Genomic DNA, 20,781 nt, shown 5'->3' on the forward strand with positions numbered 1-20,781 from the left:
AGAAACAACTTTACCAGGAGATGAACTATATTACAAACTCACATGGAGTTAAGATTGTACTGTTAAAAACAGAAGACATCATGTAATCTCTGTTTTTCACTGTGGAATGTCAGGGGTCACGGCTCGCAGTGGTTGCGGTCAGTAGTGACGGGAATGCGGAGATGGCGTTGTGCCAGCCAGGGGGTTCATGTGCGATGGGAGAGGAGTGGGTGGTGAGGCTCGGGTGGCAGAGCACAGCAGAGCAGAAAGTATCCGCTGTGATCATAAGGGGGCCGTGGGAGTGACGTGACAGTGCCCCCACTGATGGTCGTGAGGACACAATGTGCATGTTGTGGACGTGGCGTTGGGAATGAAGGGCTGATGTATATTCTTTGAGATACAGAGGCTCTGTGCAGTTTAGCTCGACTACAATACATTCAGTTTAAAATAAAATGCTTAATGTATGACATGAAGACACATTTCCACATTATTCGCTGGATAGAAAATGTGGTGTTGAGGTGCTGGTGGCGAAGTGGTTAGTGCGTGCGCCCCATGTATGGAGGCTGTAGTCCTTCAAGCGGGCGGCCCGGGTGCAAATCCGGCCTAGGGCTCCTTTCCCACATGTCATTCCAAACTCTCTCTCTCTGTTTGATTTCCAGCTTTATCCAAGAAGAAATTACAATTCAACGCCACAAATGATAAAAGTGGAATTGGCAAAAATGTAAAACTCACTGAGGTATTTACGTCTTCTACGCTGTTAAAATGAAGTGATAGGACAGGGATCTTGAAACCACATCTTTAGTTGTACATTTGTAGAGATCTTATAATACAACTCTGACCTCTTGCAGCGGGGACTCCAAAAAAAACAACCCCTGAAGGTGTTTTGTGTTATCTGTCTTCAAGATGTTCGCAACAGATCTTTTTATTTCCTATCTCTCCAATAAAGACACAAAAAGCCTGAAAATAAATCTTCAAAAAAAAGAAAATGTGGTGTTATTAGAGTACATGAAGTAGTACTGACGCAGCATTTGTCTTTGTATTCAAATGTTACCTAAATGCTACTTTTTTTTTTTTTTTTTTTTAAACGGGAGTTTTGAGTTTTATTGCTTGAAAGTAACACTCGGGTATGTTTTTTTTTTCCATACACAGAACTGGCTTAAGTGTTGCTGTTGTTCTAATAGCAGACTAATAATAACAGGCTAAACCGAGAGATGGGTGAGGACTTGACTCGTGTGACTCGCAGACGGTTTACCTAACACGGCGATGTCATGAGAAGAGCGGCTCTCTTCAAAATGTCAACAGTAGCTGTGATGTTTACGACCAAAAGGATCCCGCGGCGAAAACCGATCAAAAAGGAGTCCATCCTTCTATTTCTACATCAAATCACAGATGTCTGATCAAAAAAACATGATTAGCATCAGCTCCAGAATTAGCTTCCTCTCTCTCACTTGGCAGGACAGCTCGCCCACTGTGACCCTCACATAAAGAAGCTGTTTGATCTTAATTGAAGGGCCTCTCTGATGTCGAGCCTTTCCTCTCCACCTCCTCTGCTCTACCTGACTTCCATCCTCATCTTTTAAAAAACGACCTGATGTTTATTACTGAAAATCCTCCGTGTCAGTCAGACTTTTTACATTAATTGTTCCTATAGTTAACAGTGAAAAGTAAGGTTGCCGTTTGATACTGCATCTTTTAAAAAAACAAAACAATCTCCAAACTGTGGATTATCGACAGTACATTACAGACGACAGAAGCTTTAAAACCTAAAGATCGTCAGTCATATTATTAACCAAAAGCAGGCATGAGCAGATGACAGAGAGCACAAATATATCTTCAACATTTTGATATATCAGCAGAAGTGACTCTGATGCTGCATGCTTCTTGCTGTAGGTCAGGCTTACTTTTTGGGTGACACAAAATAGCTGAAATCTAAATTGTAAATCTGAATCAGAAGGTTGAACACGGCTCATAAGGTGGTCTGTCACGTTGGTCGGAGCATCCTGTCTGTGCTGGAGGAGACACAGATGGGCTCTTCTGCCTCGTGATGTTTAATATTCAAACTGCCTGCCCCTCATGATGCCGAGCTCTGAGTTTGAGTTCTGTGTTAAGCAAGGAGTTAAGGTAGAGATTTGGTTTCATTAAAAGCCACTCCATGATGTACATCACACGGTATATTGGATATTTGTACAAAAACAAACATTTGACAAAGCCTTTGGTAATCAGACTAGGGAGGGATGTGTGCGTTTAGTCGACTAAACCTGTTAAATATCATCACCCTCGCTAGTCGGCCCCTTAATAACACGATGGTTAAATTGATTATCAATATTTCTTCATGTTAGCTGCTGATGCTGGTCAAATGTTATGCTCAAACTGCAACACAGCCAACCGCCAGTAGCTGGGGTTGTAGTCATAAACTGGCTGTATCTGACACAGCGCCTTATAGTGAAGGTGGCTGCCCTAACGACACGTTCACTCCACCTATACCGTTTTAGAAAAAAATACGTGATGACAACATATAGGTTAAAGTCCTCTGCGTCTCTATGTGAGAACCAACAGATGCTCCATTAGTATCAGACCCGCAAAAGCCGCACGTGATCCATGGAAACGCGACTTATCTCTGTTTCATCTCACTGTGTCTGTGTCATGCAGGTATCAGCTGGTGGTTATAGGTGACAACAATGAGAGATTTATCACGTGTTACGTAACAACCTTCTGTAGTTTGGTGATTTGGTCACTGGATGTAAGTCCAGTTCCTTCTGCTTGTATTAATATTGTTCTATTTTGTATTTTGTATTTTGCGCAAATGTTCCTTGTGTAAATACAGAACGCTCTCCACGCTCTACTACCCGGATGTAAACAAGTAGAGTGAACAGCAAACATTTTGAAAGATTTAGAAAGATTCAAAAATAATGCTTTATTAGGAACATTTAAGTTTTTTCAGCAGAGTAGCTTGAAGGCTTCAAACAATCACCAAATCAGAATGCGTTAATAATGGTTAATAAAGCTGTGTGTGTGTGTGTGTGTGTGTGTGTGTGTGTGTGTGTGTGTGTGTGTGTGTGTGTGTGCTTTACTTGCTTTTGAGCCCTTATCAAGTATGTCATGATGAAATGGCATGACATTAATCTACTTGTTTATGTGAGACTTCTAATAAGATTCAAGATATAAAGTGTTTGTTGGTGATAAAAGTGCTTTGTGTCTCAAATCAGGTGATGGCTGCCTCATGGTTTGGAATTGAGGATGAGTCATTTTGTAAATATTCAAACTGTTATGTAACTTCATACATGTAATGGAAACACTTTTTAAAAATACAAAATGTGACATTTACAATCATCCAAGCTCTTTATCATGCACAGAAAAATACAGACATCTTTTAAGGATTGTTTTGGCAGGGTCAAATTAGAATATATTTGGACAAGAATTATCAGCAGCTTTCCTTGACGCTTTTGTAAAACCCAAGTTTGAAAACAGACCGTAGCCTCGGCTCATTTCCTGAATTAAATGGTTGCTGTGGCACACTGAAATTGGTCTTGTGATGGTAAGGGGGGGCGCGGTTTCCTGGTCACAGGATGCCATGTAATTCGGTTAATAAAGCAGTCTCCACGGAGGGAGGAAATCCTTGTTAAAATTCAAAGGCGCTATTAGCTGGCCCTGACCTTCCACCCTACTTTCACTATTTTTGACGACCAACACACAAAGCAGATGGAAACCTCTTTGACACATGCACACTAAGCTGTATCCACACACACACACACACACACACACACACACACACACACACACACACACACACACACACACACACACACACACACACACACACACACACACACACACACACACACACACACACACACACACACACACACACACACACACACACACACACACACACACACACACACACACACACACACACAGAAAGAGTTAATCTCTCAATTACTACCACACACCTTAATTTAAAATCCTGAAGTCACACAGAAGAATCCTTGATCTCTACTTGATTAAGAACAGCAGTTAGGGAACTTATTTTTGTAATTCTAAGTCACATGGCAGTAAAAAAAAGATGCACGGTGCTGTGTGTTTCTGGTACCTGTGAGCAGGGAACTGCTGACCATGTTGGTCAGTTTGACTTAGTTGAATGTTTATAAAAGCTCATCAGAAACCAAATCAGTGCTTTATAACCTCAGCAAGTTGACCTCTGCCAGTTAAATGCAAGACCCTAGAATGTTTTTTTTTTTTGCTAGTGACTACTGAATTTGTAAAAGCAGTCAAAGTGCAAGCCCAGTATGTGTAGTAGAGCTCTATTATTTGTACAAGATACACCTCCACCTCCTCCTGTTCCAGCTCCTTACCCAGAGAAGTTCAAAAAGTCAGCACTACAAACTGCTTTACAGATGTGGAACCAAAACTAAAGTGACCCCTTCAGGCAACAAAAGCTGCATGTAATTACAAGCAAATTGCAGTCAAGTTGTGGTGTAAGTTGCAGAAGCCGCAGCAGCTGCATGGCAAGGCAAATGTTGGGACCCTTACTTGCCCTGTATGACATTTGCAGTACCCTCATTCATATGAATGGTGCTGTAACAGTGCCAAACAGAGGCCTGAAGACAGAGACCTCCAGTCCAGAACCTGCCTTCCAAAAAAGTTGTGGCTTAAGTTTCAAACACATTAAACGTGATAGAGCATCTGTGAGATCAGATCACCAAAAGGCACTGGACACCAAAGTGAAGGTAATACTTAATAAGTGAGTGGCAGTGGCAAGGTACATGATGAAATATCGAGTTAGTAAAGATTTAAACGTGTCATTTACAACGTGTCACTTATAATCAGTGGCGTAGCGGTAACAGTTTGGCTTCAGTGCAATGTAAACAAACAGCAGTAACTCTGCATGTCGTCTTTGGAAGATAAAATAGTCCTCTGAGGAACTGCGTAAAAATGACAAAAAAAAAAAAAAAGATTTACAAACAAAGTAAAAGTAGCAGCAACAGTTTCACATGCAGTAGTTATATTTGGGATTTCAACACAAGGAGCAGAAGTAAAGTATTTGCTGTAAGAGCAGCAACAGGAAACAGGAAGCAGTATCAGCACACTCTGTATAGACTCACTGCTAAATATAAAAGGAACCCCCCCCCCCTCCATTCTGGTAATGACCAAAACACACCCAACATCCTCCTCCTCCCCTCCCCTGCGCACCTGCCCTTAGACCTCAGTCAGGTGGAAGTTAGAACTGGCGAGAGATCTGAAGTGTGTGTGAAGGTTGTTTCCTGTCGGTATTGCCAAGACAACACATCAGAGGATTCTTTTTTCATTCCTGTCTGTCACACACCCATACCCAGGTGCTCTACCCGCACCCACACTATCACAGCGTAGCGCACACACACACACACACACACACACACACACACACACACACACACACACACACACACACACACACACACACACACACACACACACACACACACACACACACACACACACACACACACACACACACACACACACACACACACACACACACACACACACACACACACACACACACACACACACACACACACACACACACGGATGTCCTTGCCCACATGAAAATACACACGGACACACCCGACTAGAAGAACAGGTAATCAAACTGTCACATGAAAACAAACACATAAACACAAGTCATGTAACCATCATTCAACTGGAACCACTGATCTGATGTAACAGTGATGAAGTTAGGTTGATATTTTTTTTATAACGCCTGAGCTAAAAGACGAGTTGGAAACAGAGAAGAGGTTCATGTGGCTTTGAGGAAGTGGATACATCCTCTTTATTTCTCACTTTGCCTTTCTCTCTCTCTCTCCTATCTGTCTGTCTCTGACATCCACACAGCAGCCGCCCACACACTGAGACGAAAATATCCTGCCTGCCGCTGGATTGCCAATAGATACAGTGTGTTTTCTGACCGCATCTCACACACACACACACACACACACACACACACACACACACACACACACACACACACACACACACACACACACACACACACACACACACACACACACACACACACACACACACACACACACACACACACACACACACACACACACACACACACACACACACACACACACACACACACACACACACACACACACACACACAACTTCGGCAAGGGGTGAAAGAGCAGCAACAACCTGCATGGTTTAATGCCAGGTGAGCCAGAAATGAAAACACTGGTGTACGCCCATGAACAAAAAAAACAAAAACAAAAAACACAAGTAATTACAATTAATTTTAAACAGTAATGAAAATAACAATGGTGCTGTAAATTAGCTCTCAGATAACATGATAGGCCACTGAAATGTACACTTGGTCTTCATTATACACATACCATCGATAAGGACAAAAAGAACAAACATAAACACACACATGCACACAGAGGCACTTAAAGTAACTTGTCTTGTAATCATACTAACTGTGGAACTAATAAACTGACACACATAAAAACATACACACACACACACGTCAGAACAACACTTGTCCATTTCTCACACATTACAAGGCTACATGCCAGTAAGCAACACAAAACAATAATTCCTTCAAGAACACAAATTCTATGAGCACCAAAGGCGTTCATTCATAACAAATGCTTCTCACTTAGATTTTTGTGTGACAAAGGGCTCATGTTGTCTCACAGTGTCAGCGTTTATATTCGATAAGTTACTGTGCACACAATCGACACCTCAAGGTTCAAGGTGTGAATTCATTTCCAATCCAAGCAGGAAGTTTAGTATGAAAATGTGTGAAAACTGACACCTGGAGAGGGAAGAAAACACAATCCTGGCAAACGGAGACAAGTGTTTCATTTTATAATAGTTGGTTACTTCTATTTCCATCCATCCATCCATCCATCCAACCCTACTTAGCTAAGACCAGGTCACAGTGTCATCAGGGCTAAGCAAGTTTGTCCTTTTCAGCTCATCATGAGGGATCCACAGGTGTGTGTTTCAAAGCCAGATAAAATATGTAATCATGGATAACATGGCTGGAAAGAGGGATGTCTGACCTAACTAGCTTGGCCTGCTGCCAATGCAACCCTTCCCTGGTAAAAGGGCAGAAAATGACTGAATTGATATGGTCAAAATAATGATGTAATTGTTCGGTTGTGAAAATGCATGTCCTGCACAATGCTATTACAACAAGTCTTTTTTAAAACATACCAGATCATTAAATTAGATTCCAATCATTTTCAGTATCCTCTTTGTTTGATTTGTTTAAATCAAATATATCCTCTGAAAATAACTCGAGTCCCGCTGTCTGTGACGCTTTCCGAGCCTTCCGAGCCGTAGCTTCACTTTGTTTACATCGCCGGGCCGGCCGGCCGGCTCATCACCTTGCGTATAAAAGTTGTTTAATTGAGGGACTAGAGAAAAGAAGAGTAACATAATGAACTCACTGCTTAATTGATGATAACGCACGACCTGGCACTGTTTAGCTCACTGAGAGAAACAGGTACATCGTTTATCTGATCAGTGTTTTCACTCCTGTAAGAACAGGAGAACTAAATCAGAGGATGCTAGATCAGAGGAAAATAGAACTACTGGCCAAATAAAATCAGTCTGACCAGTCAAAGTGTTTTTGTTAGGACGTAAATGTAAAATAGATCTGATAAGGTGTTTAAAAAGGAAGGAAGATTCAGGTTGTATTTCACTGTATATCCTCCAAATGTTCAAGAGTGTTAGGTATATTTCATGAAAAACATGGTTGGAAAATATAAATACATTTCCCTCAGTTGAAGTTCATGAAGCAGCAGTTATATAACACATAATGGTTTATAGTTTTTTGTTGCTGCTTAATGGATAGAACACAGCACTTACACTGATAGGGTTACAGGTTCCCACTCATGCTAAACATGAACGCACTGTTTACAATGGAGGGCCGTCGTTGAAAGCATCCTCCAAAAAGGGTTGCTCAGTGTTCATTAATTATGATCAAGCACTCGCAGCGTTGGCTTGGAAACAGGCTTTGTTTGCCATGAACTGGTTTTGTTTTGAGTCTGCAAGAAGACCATCCTCTTTATGTTTGCTACTTTTTGTCTGAAGACCCCTTCAATGAATTAACTGCATTTTAAGAAAATGAGTCACGCTGGAGTCGTGATGAGGACCACAGCCTTTTGAAAAGCCCTCATTATCAGCAGTTGTCTGGCTCAAAAAAAAAAAAAAACTTATGTTAATGGTGAATGCAATACAAACCTTTGATAAGTCCAACATGATCTAAAAATAGAGGGATTGGTTAAGAGCGCACAAATGGCTGCAAATGTCCTAATATGGATATTAAATCTGTTAAAGTTGATTTAAGGTGAATGTTGAGGTAAAACAACAAAAACAAACTCATGAGAGTCAAAGACATGGCATGAATAAATAATATAATATAATTTCATAATAATAATTTGATGCACTACATATTGCAATTTGAATAAGATTCAAACTGACAAACCATATGTGCAGGTACTTCAGTGAATCTATAATCACAGTTATTAAGTCAGCCAGCTGTTAATGCAAATGTCCATCTCCCTCTCCTTCATTAAAAAAAAAAAGTGTCTGTCTATGACCTGTTGTCCCTGCGCTCAGTTTTAAGAGGACACTCCACTCGCTTATATAATAACACATAATGCCAAAGATGAGTCATTGTCATGGGACACAGAGGTTAAGCTTCCTGCAGCTCCCATGAAAAGCAGTGTTACTTTCATTTTAGCGATGCCGCTGAAAAACATGTATTTATAGATAGAAGGACAAGGAGTCGTGCCCAAAGACGCACATGCACAAACACATTTCCATAAACATATACAGCACACTGAAACGTTTACCAGTACGCACAAGTACGATAAGAAGCAGCAGTGACATCGAGCACAGATTTCACTGTTATTCTGCGTTTTGGGCTAAAGGGCCATTCCCTTTTCACAGCCTTAATTCCATTGTTCTTGCCATCGATTTTGATTAAGATGTAAAAGCAGTTGACTCATCGAGTAAGGTAGAATGTGAAATGTTAAACCAATATTGCATAAAGCTGGTCTCACCATTTTGGTTTGTATCTTGTCACCAACATTCGAGCACCAAGATATGCGCTGTATAGTTTGCAGTTGGTAATGCCAAATCCCCTGATTTAAATGGAAGTAAATGTGTCATTGACCTCAAACACTGATCCTGTTTTTAAGAAAAGAAAGGCAATTTGACATGGCCATAGACTGTATAAACACGAACATGGTCTCATTGACGTCAACCATTGGATTCTGAGAGAGGCCGCCTTATTGGAAATGCTATCTCAACCGAACTCTTGACTAAGAGGTAGAGCTGAGGCGGGCCGCTACAACATGTTGACATGTGCTATTCTTGTTTATTTCTGCTGTTAAAAATGAACAGTCTCTAATGAGGATCTCTTGGCTTTTGCAGCCAGCCTCAAGTGAACACCCAAAACGAACTGGGTGTTTTTGGACTGCAGCATTCACTTCCCTTTTCAACACTGGATGTCGCCGTTTGGTTTCCAAATTTAAATCGCGTTGTTTGAAGAGGATGAATTCCGGTTGAGAGACGACTGACTCTACCAACTGAGCCACAGCCACCCCAAAATGATGATGATGACAAAGACTGGATGTTTTCATACCATAGCTTTGATAATTGAAATACTTAATTTCCAGAGTTAAAATTTACTGTTTAACAGCGGTGTATGTGCCACATTCTTGGAGGTGACAACAAATAGAGGGACACATTAATGCCAAGTATATTTGATGTGCCTTTTAATTCTGCAAACACACAACAGAAAGACAATTTTTAACAATTTACAATCAACTTCAGCATATTTTTTTTTAATTTTCAATTCAGCATGATCTCAATAATTGCTAAAAAGTCATATAGTATGTGTGTTTTTTTGTTTGTGTGTACTTTTCAGTGCAAAGGTCATTCTTCAGGCAGGCTGTGGCGGAAATAAGAAAGCATGTGTGGCAGTGTGGCTATAATACATGAGAGCAGGAAGCTATTAACATGGCATTACCAGACCAACAAGGGGCAGGAAATTAAATTTGGCTGCCTCTGAGAAGGTTATGTCCCAGCCCTCCCTCGTGGCGGGTAATTGATTATTTTCCACAGCTTCTGTTCTATATATTTTCCGCTCCACTATATTTTCCACTCTATATTGACAGAGGAAAAGGATCATGCCTTAGCTTTGTAGGCTGGTTTGCCACTCTTTATCAAAATAAAATCATTTTGAAGTTTTAATTAACTTGACTGACTTGGAAAAGGACAAAAGGTTGAGAAGTGTGATGGGTGGCAAATGTTATTTTCTGTTGTGTTGTTTACTCTGTTAAAGGGTGTCTTTAAAATGTAATGACAAAAGTAAGAGATTAGTCCATATGTCATTTGACTTTGAGCAGGTACACAAACACTATTCTTGCTTGCTCCAATTAAGAGCACAGACACAAATCATTATTCAGGCCGTGAAGAAAATCTACGACAAGCGATGTGACAATTTCACACACAAGTAGGGCTGCGCCAGTACTGCTGGTTCCATGCTATCTTTGTGCTATCTTGATACTTGTGTACAAACCATGCTTAAAACCAGAAGGTGTTCAGCGTTGGCTACCGCCCCCTAAACAAAGATACAGTAGAGGCAGCTGAGTGCAAGTGCATAACTAAGTGTCAAATTGTATTTTAATGAAGCACTTTCCTCTTGTTATTCCACCAATTGGTATTTTAGATCTTCTTGTTTAGCCAGATAGAGAGGGTAAATAAGGCCTCTCATTCTTGTCTCCAAATAAAACTTCATGCCCCCCCCACCAGCCCAGTCAACAAAGTGTAGCTCAGCCCCTGGTGCCAACTTTATATACAGTATATTTCAATTTTTATGTTTTGCCACTCTGCAAATGTTGCACCTGTTCATTTAAATTTAGTCTGTTTTTTGTTTGTTTACTTTGAATCTTCCCAATTTGAAAAAAATCAAAAAAGATTTAGAGGTTGTATTTTATAAGTCATTTATGTAAATACAAATAAAATGACGTCCCATGCCAGTTACAGGAGAACTCTTTAAATCATTTGATTCCCTAGACAAAAGAAAAGTGAGCAAGGTGAACAATAAAAGGTAATTTTGAGACTTCCACTTGTGATTCAATTCATCTTTAAGGGGGCATCCACATCTTGTAATCTCACATTTAACTTTAAAACTTTTATATCACTATTTTTAAAAGCTCATGAATCACTTAGTATAACTTATGAAAATGAAACCGCTAAGTGGGACATAAATAGAGCAGTGATATCACTTTTTTCCCCTTGAAATTATAAAGAATAATTTACATAACAATGTTCTGTCTACCTCTGAACATGTATTATGCTGAAATTATGTAACTTCTGCAAATTTCAAAATGACAGTAAACATCACCTGACATAAAGCTTGCTGTTGATTCATTTTGAAACATCGCTCAATTCTTGTCACGACTTTCTTCACACCAAGCTGAGAGGACAAAACAAACACAACCTCGACTCACCGAAATTATGCAACCAAAAGGCAGAGAAATGTCTATACCTAGCATGGTGGGGGTTTTATGTGGAATTACATTTATAGACACGAGCGTAACAAGGCAGTCAAGGATCAGTCGGGGGCTCTGAAAGGCTTAAATGTGATGGTGGGTGTGGTGGTGGTGGGGGTAGCTAGCTAGTGAAATTTGTCTAGGAGAGTCAGAAAGACAGACGAGCATGCCATATGCCAAGAGTAAGATTACGGTGGCAATAACACCTTGGTAAGACTGTAGACGTTCATTCTACAAACACCCACAAAGCAAATATACTTTTCCAAAACTGAAGGTGTACTTTTACCAAAATGGATGCACACGTCGTCGACTCTAACACACAGCCACACCTGGCACGTCAGTTTACACACTCACACTTGATCCCACCCATGCAAATACACCCACACACGAGTCTGCCCGTTGTCCTGATGCTGTTAATTGTGTTTGCCAGGAGATACAGAGCCACCGTTTAATGTGTTTAACTTCAACCATGTTTTTTTATTTCCAACTTCCCCTCACCTGTTACTGTAAATTGGACTGTTGCCCAACAAAGACAAATTGACTCTGCCTGAAATATGTTTTTATTTCAGCGTCAGGCATCCTATTTTGCCTCTGGCAGTCTGGAATCTCATTACATGTAAACGTAGAAACAGACCTCCTTTACCCCAAATTATTATCCCTCTGTATGAGGACCCACAGACGTACAAAATCAAGCAAACAATAGCCCTTAAAATACTGATGAGCCAAGGGTTCAGAGAGTTTTCATATGAAGGCTAAATGAAGACTACAGCCAGCATCCAGATAATGAGTGCACACGGCATGTTGTGTCTGAATAACACAGAAGAACAATTTCACAGTCTGGGTTTGTACGCTAAAAATAATACTAGTGCGTGCACCATCACAAATAAGTTAAACAAGACAAAAAAGTAGATTTAAGCAGCACATCTGATGACAATTGTTGTATTCAATACATGGAATAAAACAGTCATTTCAGGAGTATGAAAAGTGCTCTACACAGCTGTCAATCAAATGCATTAAAGAGCACAGTTCTGTTCTTGTCATTTCTCTGTATCCGTGTTATAAATACCAAGACCAGGCTATGTTCACTCTGTCCTCAAGGACAAGTTGAGACAGAATCTCACACATTGGACACAATGGAAATGTTGCAACAGGAGCTGGGGATCCGACCTTCCGGTTGACAGACGACTGGCTCTACCACTGAGCCACAGCCGCCCAGTTAAGATTCTAGACACCTTAAAAGTGTTAGGAAATGGATTGTAAGTGGGAGAAAAGACACAGATTCCCTGTGAAGAAAAACTCAAACAAATCATTCCATCAATTAAACGTGTTCTAGTAAACAAAAGGAAACCACCATTAAGGGCCTTCTAGTGCAAACAATGCATTAAAAACACATAAACTACAGCACACTTATAAAACACTTTTGTGATGTTTTGAAGTTCTAACAAGCTGTTGCACTATTTTGACCTATATGATCTTTTGCTAGAGGAAGTTCTCGTTTTTCCTGCAACTGCTCCTCGGGGAGGTCAGAGGTCAGGGTCAGCAGCAGAACAGTACTGCTGGAATAATCAGTGTTTTGCTCAAGGACAGTTCTAGAGGATGTTTACAGTCACGGGGACTTGGACACGAAACATGACCCTCCAAGTTCACATGTGAGCGGTAGATTTAATCAGCGATGCACATGTGGACAAGATTTAAGAGTGACATTTCTGCCAAGCCGTGACCCATGCACAGAGCAAAGCCTCACTTCAGGCATACACGTAAGCCCAATAATTTGAGTCATCACACTTGAGGGTGTGTTGATGTTTTTTCTTCCCCTTTGTTGTAACTTTCACTTCCCTTTTCTTCATTAGCTCTAATTTTCTTTGTACATCCAACGAGCCAGTCAGCAACTCTAGTTCCTTTTATGTCATCCAACACTCATTTTTTCCCTCTCTGTCTTCTACTATACTTCCTTCTTCCACTTCCACTTTTCTCTCTGCTACATTCAAAATGGCATGGGCTCTAGTTTATTATCTGATTCCCAGTATGAATGTGTATGCCCTACAATAACTGTTAGATAATCATCAATGTAGGACACCAATGACAAAACAGCCCAGTTATAAAAATGGGTGGACAGTGTTTGTTGCTTTGGCAATGATAGACAACAGTCATAAATCACAAAGTAAAATCATATTTAGAAAGCGTTGCCAACCCTGTGTGCTATGACTCACTACAAAACATTCAAAGTTATGTTCTAGGGTTTTGTGATTAGCTTCCTGTCACCTAAAGGCAGGGTTGGTCATTTTTGAAAAAACTAGCATGATTTTGAAAGTAGCATTCCCTCAGTGCCCTGTCTGCACCCACCCCTCCCCTCTGTGCTCCCTCAAAAGCCACGCCCCCTCACTTACATGTACGAGCGCCATTGTTCCAGAAGATCATCGCTTACATTGTGTAGAAACTAACTCGTCTCATGTCTCATTCAGCAGTAGACTCACATTATAAACACCGTCATAGGAGTGTGGGCCAGTCCCAGCATGGGGTAGAGAACGAGCAGGGAGACAGGGAGGCATGTTTGGTTCCTTAAATTGGTAACTCGTGTCAAAGTTTTGACATGATTACAACTGCTACAGATGAGGGATTTTCTTTGTTGCTTTTTCAGAGCTCATGAGTTGTTAATTTCCGTCAGGACCTAAAGACAATTTAAACCAAAATCTTCAAAAGTGTATCTGGAGATAGTTATAAACCCTGCCTTTAAAGTATACACTTTTATCAAATTAATTTAGATAATGTTGAAGAGAAAGTAGTCAGTGGTTGAATTGTTGTTAAGCTTACAGTTAAGGACAAATACAAGAAACAACACTTTGTATTTAATCTATTTTACGAGTAGCATTATTTTTACATCTTCCTTTAGACGTTTCCAAGCAAAGTTTCTTGGCAGAGAAGAAATGAGGCTTCACTGCGAAGTTCAGCGGCTCATATCCCGACCTGAGGGTTTTTCTTCAGTTTCTTTCCCACCAAAGTCTCAAGCGAAGGCGAATCGTTTCACGGCGAAGAAGTGAATGAGCGTCATTGTGGCTTTGCACGGGATTAGCCCATTTTAAAGCCCCTTAGTAAGATTTGCCCACATTATTCGCATTTTAATGGACATTCCCACCCACACATGCACACGATGCCTAAAAATCTAAATCCGTGGTAATGAATAAGGCTCCAGGGGGCTTAATGCAAGGAAGAAAATTTCAAGGTTCATTGACCTCACTCACTATTTTGCAGTTACAATGAGAGCATTGAGGTTTTTACAAAGAGGATCACAAATATGGTCATTGTATCTGTGCATGAACATACAACATTATGTCGACATGAAAAGCAAATTTGAAGCTAGTCTTACTTATTGAAACATAGTATTTTATCCTTTATATAATTGATCAGCTAGTGCACACACAAAGGCTGAAGTCACTATTTTAACATATGATATATTCTGGACACAGTGTAGAGTTGCCCTTTCACAGATTCATCACACAGCAGGAGACTCTCTGTACCTGACATGTTCTCCAAAACGGGAAGTCTCGCTTTTTGTTTTGGGACATGTCTGTTGCCATTTTCAACTCAGTGTTCAAACAAGTTCAGGAGTGGAGGTGCAAAAGGGACTTTTATGTCCACATTAAATGTAATGCCATGGTTTGACATGTGCTTGTGGTAATATTTACGCATGAATGGTAAGTCCCTATAGTAACCAGTGAAACTTGATGTAAGGGTGGAAGAATTCTCTCCCTTGGCAGGCATTACAGCCTCCATCACTGGAGAGTAAACTAATCACAGGACATTTTGGAATTGATATGACTTTCTTTATACCAGTGGATCTCAACTGGTGGGTAGGGACCCAAAGGTGGGTTGTGAAGCCATGTTCAGTGGGTCCCGAAAGTGAGAATTGTGTCAAAAAATGAAAGGAAAGTAACTTTTTTTGAAAACTTTCATTAATATTTGAAATGATGTTAAGGATTTTTCATAAAAGACTTGGTTCTGCATACTTAGGCAAACCACTGCTTTATAAATTCTACTATACATGTTTCTAATACACTGTTAATTGAAATGTACATGCCATCATGCACCCTTATTGTCAATATAAATCTTGCATGCAGCATATTCAGTGACATTTGGCCTATGTTTACATAAACAGTGCATAATCATTCACTCCATGTGTACCGATTTGGTACTTATTTTCTTTGCACTACTTAAAATTTTACGATTGGTGTTTTGGTTATAAAGCACTATGAATCAACACGTTGATAAATGCATAAATTAGGTAGGCCATTCTGCCCAATAGCTTCTGTGTAAAAGGTTGACGAAGAATCCTGACTTAATTATCAGTCTTTTCTAGTTCAGCAAAGCAGAAGCAGTACTAGAGGAGAGCGTAATAGTTAAAGATGCAGCAATTTGGTGAATGTTATCTTCATATATCTATCATGGCAGAAAATGAAATATTGGGCTTGAAAACAGAAATGTCAACAGCAATCAACAGACAGCCCTAACACCCTCCAGTCCCCCTCCAAAATGCCAACCTGCAGGTATCACTGATAACGGGTGGCTAAATGAGTGACAAGAAAGGCCAGCTGATTGGGGCGAGAGAGGCCTTTCATAGAGGAAGCAGCAGCAGCATCAAAGGAGGGAATAGAGGAGAAAAGGCTGGGAGGGTTACTGGACTGATTGGCAGCTGGAGCAGTGGGATAGTAGAGGTCATGCTGTGCCTTTGCCCTTCACTGTACAGGCAGGAGGGAGCAGAGAGAGCTGCTGCAGGCCCCCAGCAGCCGCAGGTGGGCTTTGTGGTCTATCGTCATGGGTCCTGTAGCATCAAGCTGCTTCTCAGCCCGCTATCAGAGAGACAAACAACAAGCAGGCTTATCTGTCCATGTGTGTGTCCACAGATTTCCATATGTAACTGTGCTGTGCTCCCTTCTAATGAGAAATTGCTTTTCATTTTTGTGTGGATGGTCAATATAATGATCATGCATCAGAGCAGCAGCAAGTCACGACGCAACACCTTCAGTTGCAGATCAGGTATTTAAGCCTCTTCAGACATTCAATCTGTAAATCCTCTGCATCATTCAGGTCATTGCTTTTTCCCTCCCACACATGTTACACATCCTAAGTTTTACATGGACACAGCAGCAGTGCTCACATTAATGTCCAACATTTCTTGGTATTTTGTCTGTTCTCATTTTGTGCATCACCCTCTTGAAAAGCTCTTCTCTGGTGGCAGCACTGAATGTCAGATTAGACCACAGTTTGAAGCGCTAAATTAGGCTGACTTCAGCTGCTAAGACCCTACGCATGAAACAATGGTATGTTTCTAGGACTATGATAGATTTTCTGAGAAAAAGAGGATCATGTAAAGTGACTGGGTGCACATGTGTAAGCTAGAATTCACAGAATCCCGCAGACGAACAAAACTTTAGGAGCAGTTTGATCATTTTGGCATGATCGCACAATTTTTCAAAACTAACGTTAAAATGTATAATGCAAAGGGCTCTGCTTTTGTGACAAACGAGAAGTGATGTGACCTAGAATAAATTCCGGGAAACCTTTAAGCTGCAGATCTCAGTTTATATTAAGCTCCTCTTCTGAGATGTTAGAAACATTTAACATTTTTTCCCCCCCGATTACTTTGTCTGTAGTTTGAGAGGAAGTCCTGTCTGGACAATGCTAAACCTGTATACTATGAGCTTTATGAGATTACCAAAAAACAAAGAGATTACTAATTTAATGGTGTACCCAAAGCTGATTAAATCTAAGTTCAGCCCATTTATCTAAGCAGACAATTGCCACTATTCAGAATGGGACTAGGTAGTTGATATTACATTAGATTATCTATTAACTATGCATTTTAGGAGGCACAGTGAGATTGGCAGGAAACATTTTTTTGGTAACCCCTTTGACTCTTCTGAGCTCACCCTCCTCCTCTGCTCAGAGCAAAAGGCATGGTAACGCTAGATGCTGTGTTGCCAAAATGTATCGTTCATATTAGCCTACAAGGACGAGGTGACTGTCAGTCTTCCTGGATTTGTGCAATGCTAAGTCTTGGCACCATAGACTTTATAAGAAAAAGACGTATTCTCAGTGATGTCACCCAGTAGTTTCTGAAGAGTTATTTCGAAGCTGAATGACGGCAGTTGCCACATTGAAAACGCTATCTTCACCAAACTTTTGGCCAATCTAGTATCATGTAAAGAGTTGACGTCAAGGCCGGCCTTAAGCCTAATGGCAAATCACTACAGCGTGCCCACCTATCAGTCAACTTGTCATGTTCCTGAATATGCAAAATGATGCATCAAAATGGATGATTAATAATAAATAAATGAGCTACAACGACTAAAACTGCCTTTAAACTAGTCTGTAAACATGGTTAATACTGCTGTAAAAAATTGGCATTTTAATTTAAGGTGTTCATGGGGTTTCCTTGGCTTTTGGGCCCAGCCTCAAGTGGACACTCAGAGAACTGCACTTTTTGCAGCTCAGCATTGGCTGATTTTTTAAAAACAGGAAGCTGCAGTTTGGTTTGCACTTTGAAAATTGGAAATGCAATTTCTAAATTTGCGCTGCATAATAAATTGTATCATTATCATTGGACTCATGATGGACAATGTTACAAACAAAAGTAATGTTTAAAGACTGCATAACAGCTAAAGGCATTGTTAAGTGACATCTTAAAAGCTGAGAGTCAATCATCATTAAAACATTAGAAGAAATCTCATTCGTTTTACAGGAAACAATCAGCCAGTTGGTCTGACCTTTTGCCTACACCTACATGCAAACTATTAGGAAGTACAGGCCTACACACAGGTGATTAAGTATGGGTCTGTATCTAGTTCCTCAGGAAGTTCATGTTAAGTCAGCCTGAAAAGGTCAATAAGAAGACATGATATGATGTGCACTCGAGTACAACCTGGAAAAACATTTTGAGCTGCGCTTAGGTCCAGGTGTGTTTATGATGGTGGGGGAAGTCACCCTACAGACTGGTTATCTATGACATATTGTATTCATGTGTTATTTTAAAGAAGGAGAAATGTATTCAACAGCTTTGAAGAAAACTTTGCAGAGGAGGGACAACTCTCCAGATGTAGGAGAGGTTCTTTTAGGCAATCTTCTGAGAACCACAGAAAAAAATCTTCGAGACAAGGAAAGCATTTTAAACAGTGGAGGCCTTATTGTCATTTACATTGAACCACCTCCACAAGGGCGAGGGGTTAACATCAAACAAGCCAAGCCTTCAAGCCCACACAGTCCTGAAACAGGTGGATCAACAGACTGTCAAATGTTTCCTCCTGGGCACTTCTAAACACCAAGGTTATTGTGCTCCACGAGTATGTTAGGAACAGAGGAAATGTGGTCCACTGTAAAGGCAGCAAATTCCTACTGCCTCAAGCCATAGACAATAGGAGAGCGGGTTGAAGGAGATGTGAATACAAGAACAAAGATGAAGATACAGAAAAAGAAAAAAAGAATAACTGGTGTGTCTGCTGTAGGAGCGGCAGCATTATGATTACATGTCGCGGAAACCATGTTTTCACTGGAAGGATGCCGACTTGAGCTTCCTTAAATAGCATATCCTTATCCCTGCATAATGTTTTCATCCTATTTGCTAATTTTAAATAAACTTCTGTTCCTTTTTATAACCCCGTTTTTAGGTTTACATCTTTTATGTTTAAAACGGAGATACTGCAATTTAAGAAGGTAAAAGACTTTGGCTGACAGTTAAGTAGTAACAAGATATCATCATTTCAGTCATGCATCATTATTGCATACGCTTCTATGGATATAAGAACAAAGATGAAGGGATGAGAGGAGTATTTACTTCCAAGACTCTTTTTGTTGCCAAGATGAACTTCTTTCTATCATATAAGGACATTCTCATCCCCTAAAAAAGACCCGAGTCTGTTGCAATTGCACAATCTTTAGAATGAGCTTTTCTTCTTGATCTGAAGGCTCCTCTGAACCCTTACTACAGCTATTGATGCCTTTATTCAAAAATTGAAAGACCACTGAACTGAGCAGGATTATAAAAACATACGCACCATCCATGGGGGAAAGTTAGACTGACTGGATTGTTGTCTTTCTTTTCAGTGGATTCATGGACATGAATTTGTCGTGTTAGCTTGGCCTCTTATTAATCGCGCTCACATGAGCCCTTCTGCACATAGCTCCAGCTGTGTCACACTAGTTTATTGAATTTATCTTATTACGGCCAATTGCTGTCGGTTCAGGCCCAGGCCTTTGAAGTGCTGCAACTGATTCATCAGAGCAGCAAAGGGACTTTCTAAGAATAACCGTGGGAAATAAATGGGTGACTTCCTTTCATTAGGCTCACTTAATTGCTCAAATATATAGTTGGTCACAAGGGGAGCGTCTGCACAAAGGTGGCATGTGGACACTTTGAAAAAGAAAGCGGTGATCCTGACTTTGTTCCATTGATACATTTTATTCCTCAAATATGCTTTAAAAGAAATAAAGATGTAGTCACTGTTTGGATTAGTTAAAAGTTAAATGTTGATGATTTGTAACTGAAGAAATTAGTTTGAGGTTGTTGAACTTGCACTTCCAGAAATCCAGAAAGTTTTAGATTGATGCAACAAAGACAACGCAAAAATCATCATGTAATCTGACATGTTGGCATATTTTCTTAGACTTCAATGTCAGGAATTTTTATTTGAATTAAACAACAACTCTTACATAGAACCTAAAATCAATTCTGGTCTCTTTTTTTTTTTTGAAGATGTATTTTGGGGCTTTTTGTGCCTTTAATGGAGCGGTAGGACAGTGGATAGAGTCGGAAATCAGGGAGAGAGAGTTGGGAATGACATGCCGGAAAGGAGCCACAGGCTGGATTCGAACCTGGGCCGCCCGCTTGGAAGACTACTGCCTCCATACATGGGACGCGCGCACTAACCACTGAACCACCAGCGCCCCCAATTCTGTTATCGTTACCAAGTTGAGTTCAGAGGACTTCTGGTAAAGTCCTGCACAGCTGATTATTTATGAGAAGAAAGATTCAGATTCATGCTCTGTGAACATCAATGTAAAGGGAATTTGAGAGTATATGGTTCCCCAAAGTCACAATAAATGGTGCACAAGAAGAACATTAGATAATTTACACGTTTTTAATGTTGGCTAGAAATGCTTTCATAAACTGAGTCTGAGTTTTAGACTATGATGCTAGTCACACATCTAGCGTCTCTGAGGAATACAAATCTAAAAGGATGCAGTAAATG

At 40.4% G+C, this 20,781-nt stretch overlaps 1 protein-coding gene across 2 annotated transcripts in view; it reads right to left on the reverse strand.

Moving 5' to 3' along the window:
- poc1b (POC1 centriolar protein B) overlaps positions 1-20,781 on the reverse strand; it is a 49,631-nt gene that overhangs the window by 5,968 nt on the left and 22,882 nt on the right. The window contains exon 11 of one of the 2 annotated variants that reach the window (XM_065956959.1): positions 16,167-16,386. The exons of the other annotated variant lie outside the window; for it this stretch is intronic. Within the exon in view, the coding sequence (XP_065813031.1) occupies positions 16,273-16,386 (114 nt within the window). The 3' untranslated portion in view covers positions 16,167-16,272. Of the gene's footprint in view, positions 1-16,166; positions 16,387-20,781 lie in introns of those variants that run through there. 2 annotated transcript variants of the gene reach the window in all.

The sequence above is a fragment of the Labrus bergylta genome, chromosome 7, assembly GCF_963930695.1.
Source record: "Labrus bergylta chromosome 7, fLabBer1.1, whole genome shotgun sequence".
NCBI classification, from domain to species: domain Eukaryota; kingdom Metazoa; phylum Chordata; class Actinopteri; order Labriformes; family Labridae; genus Labrus; species Labrus bergylta.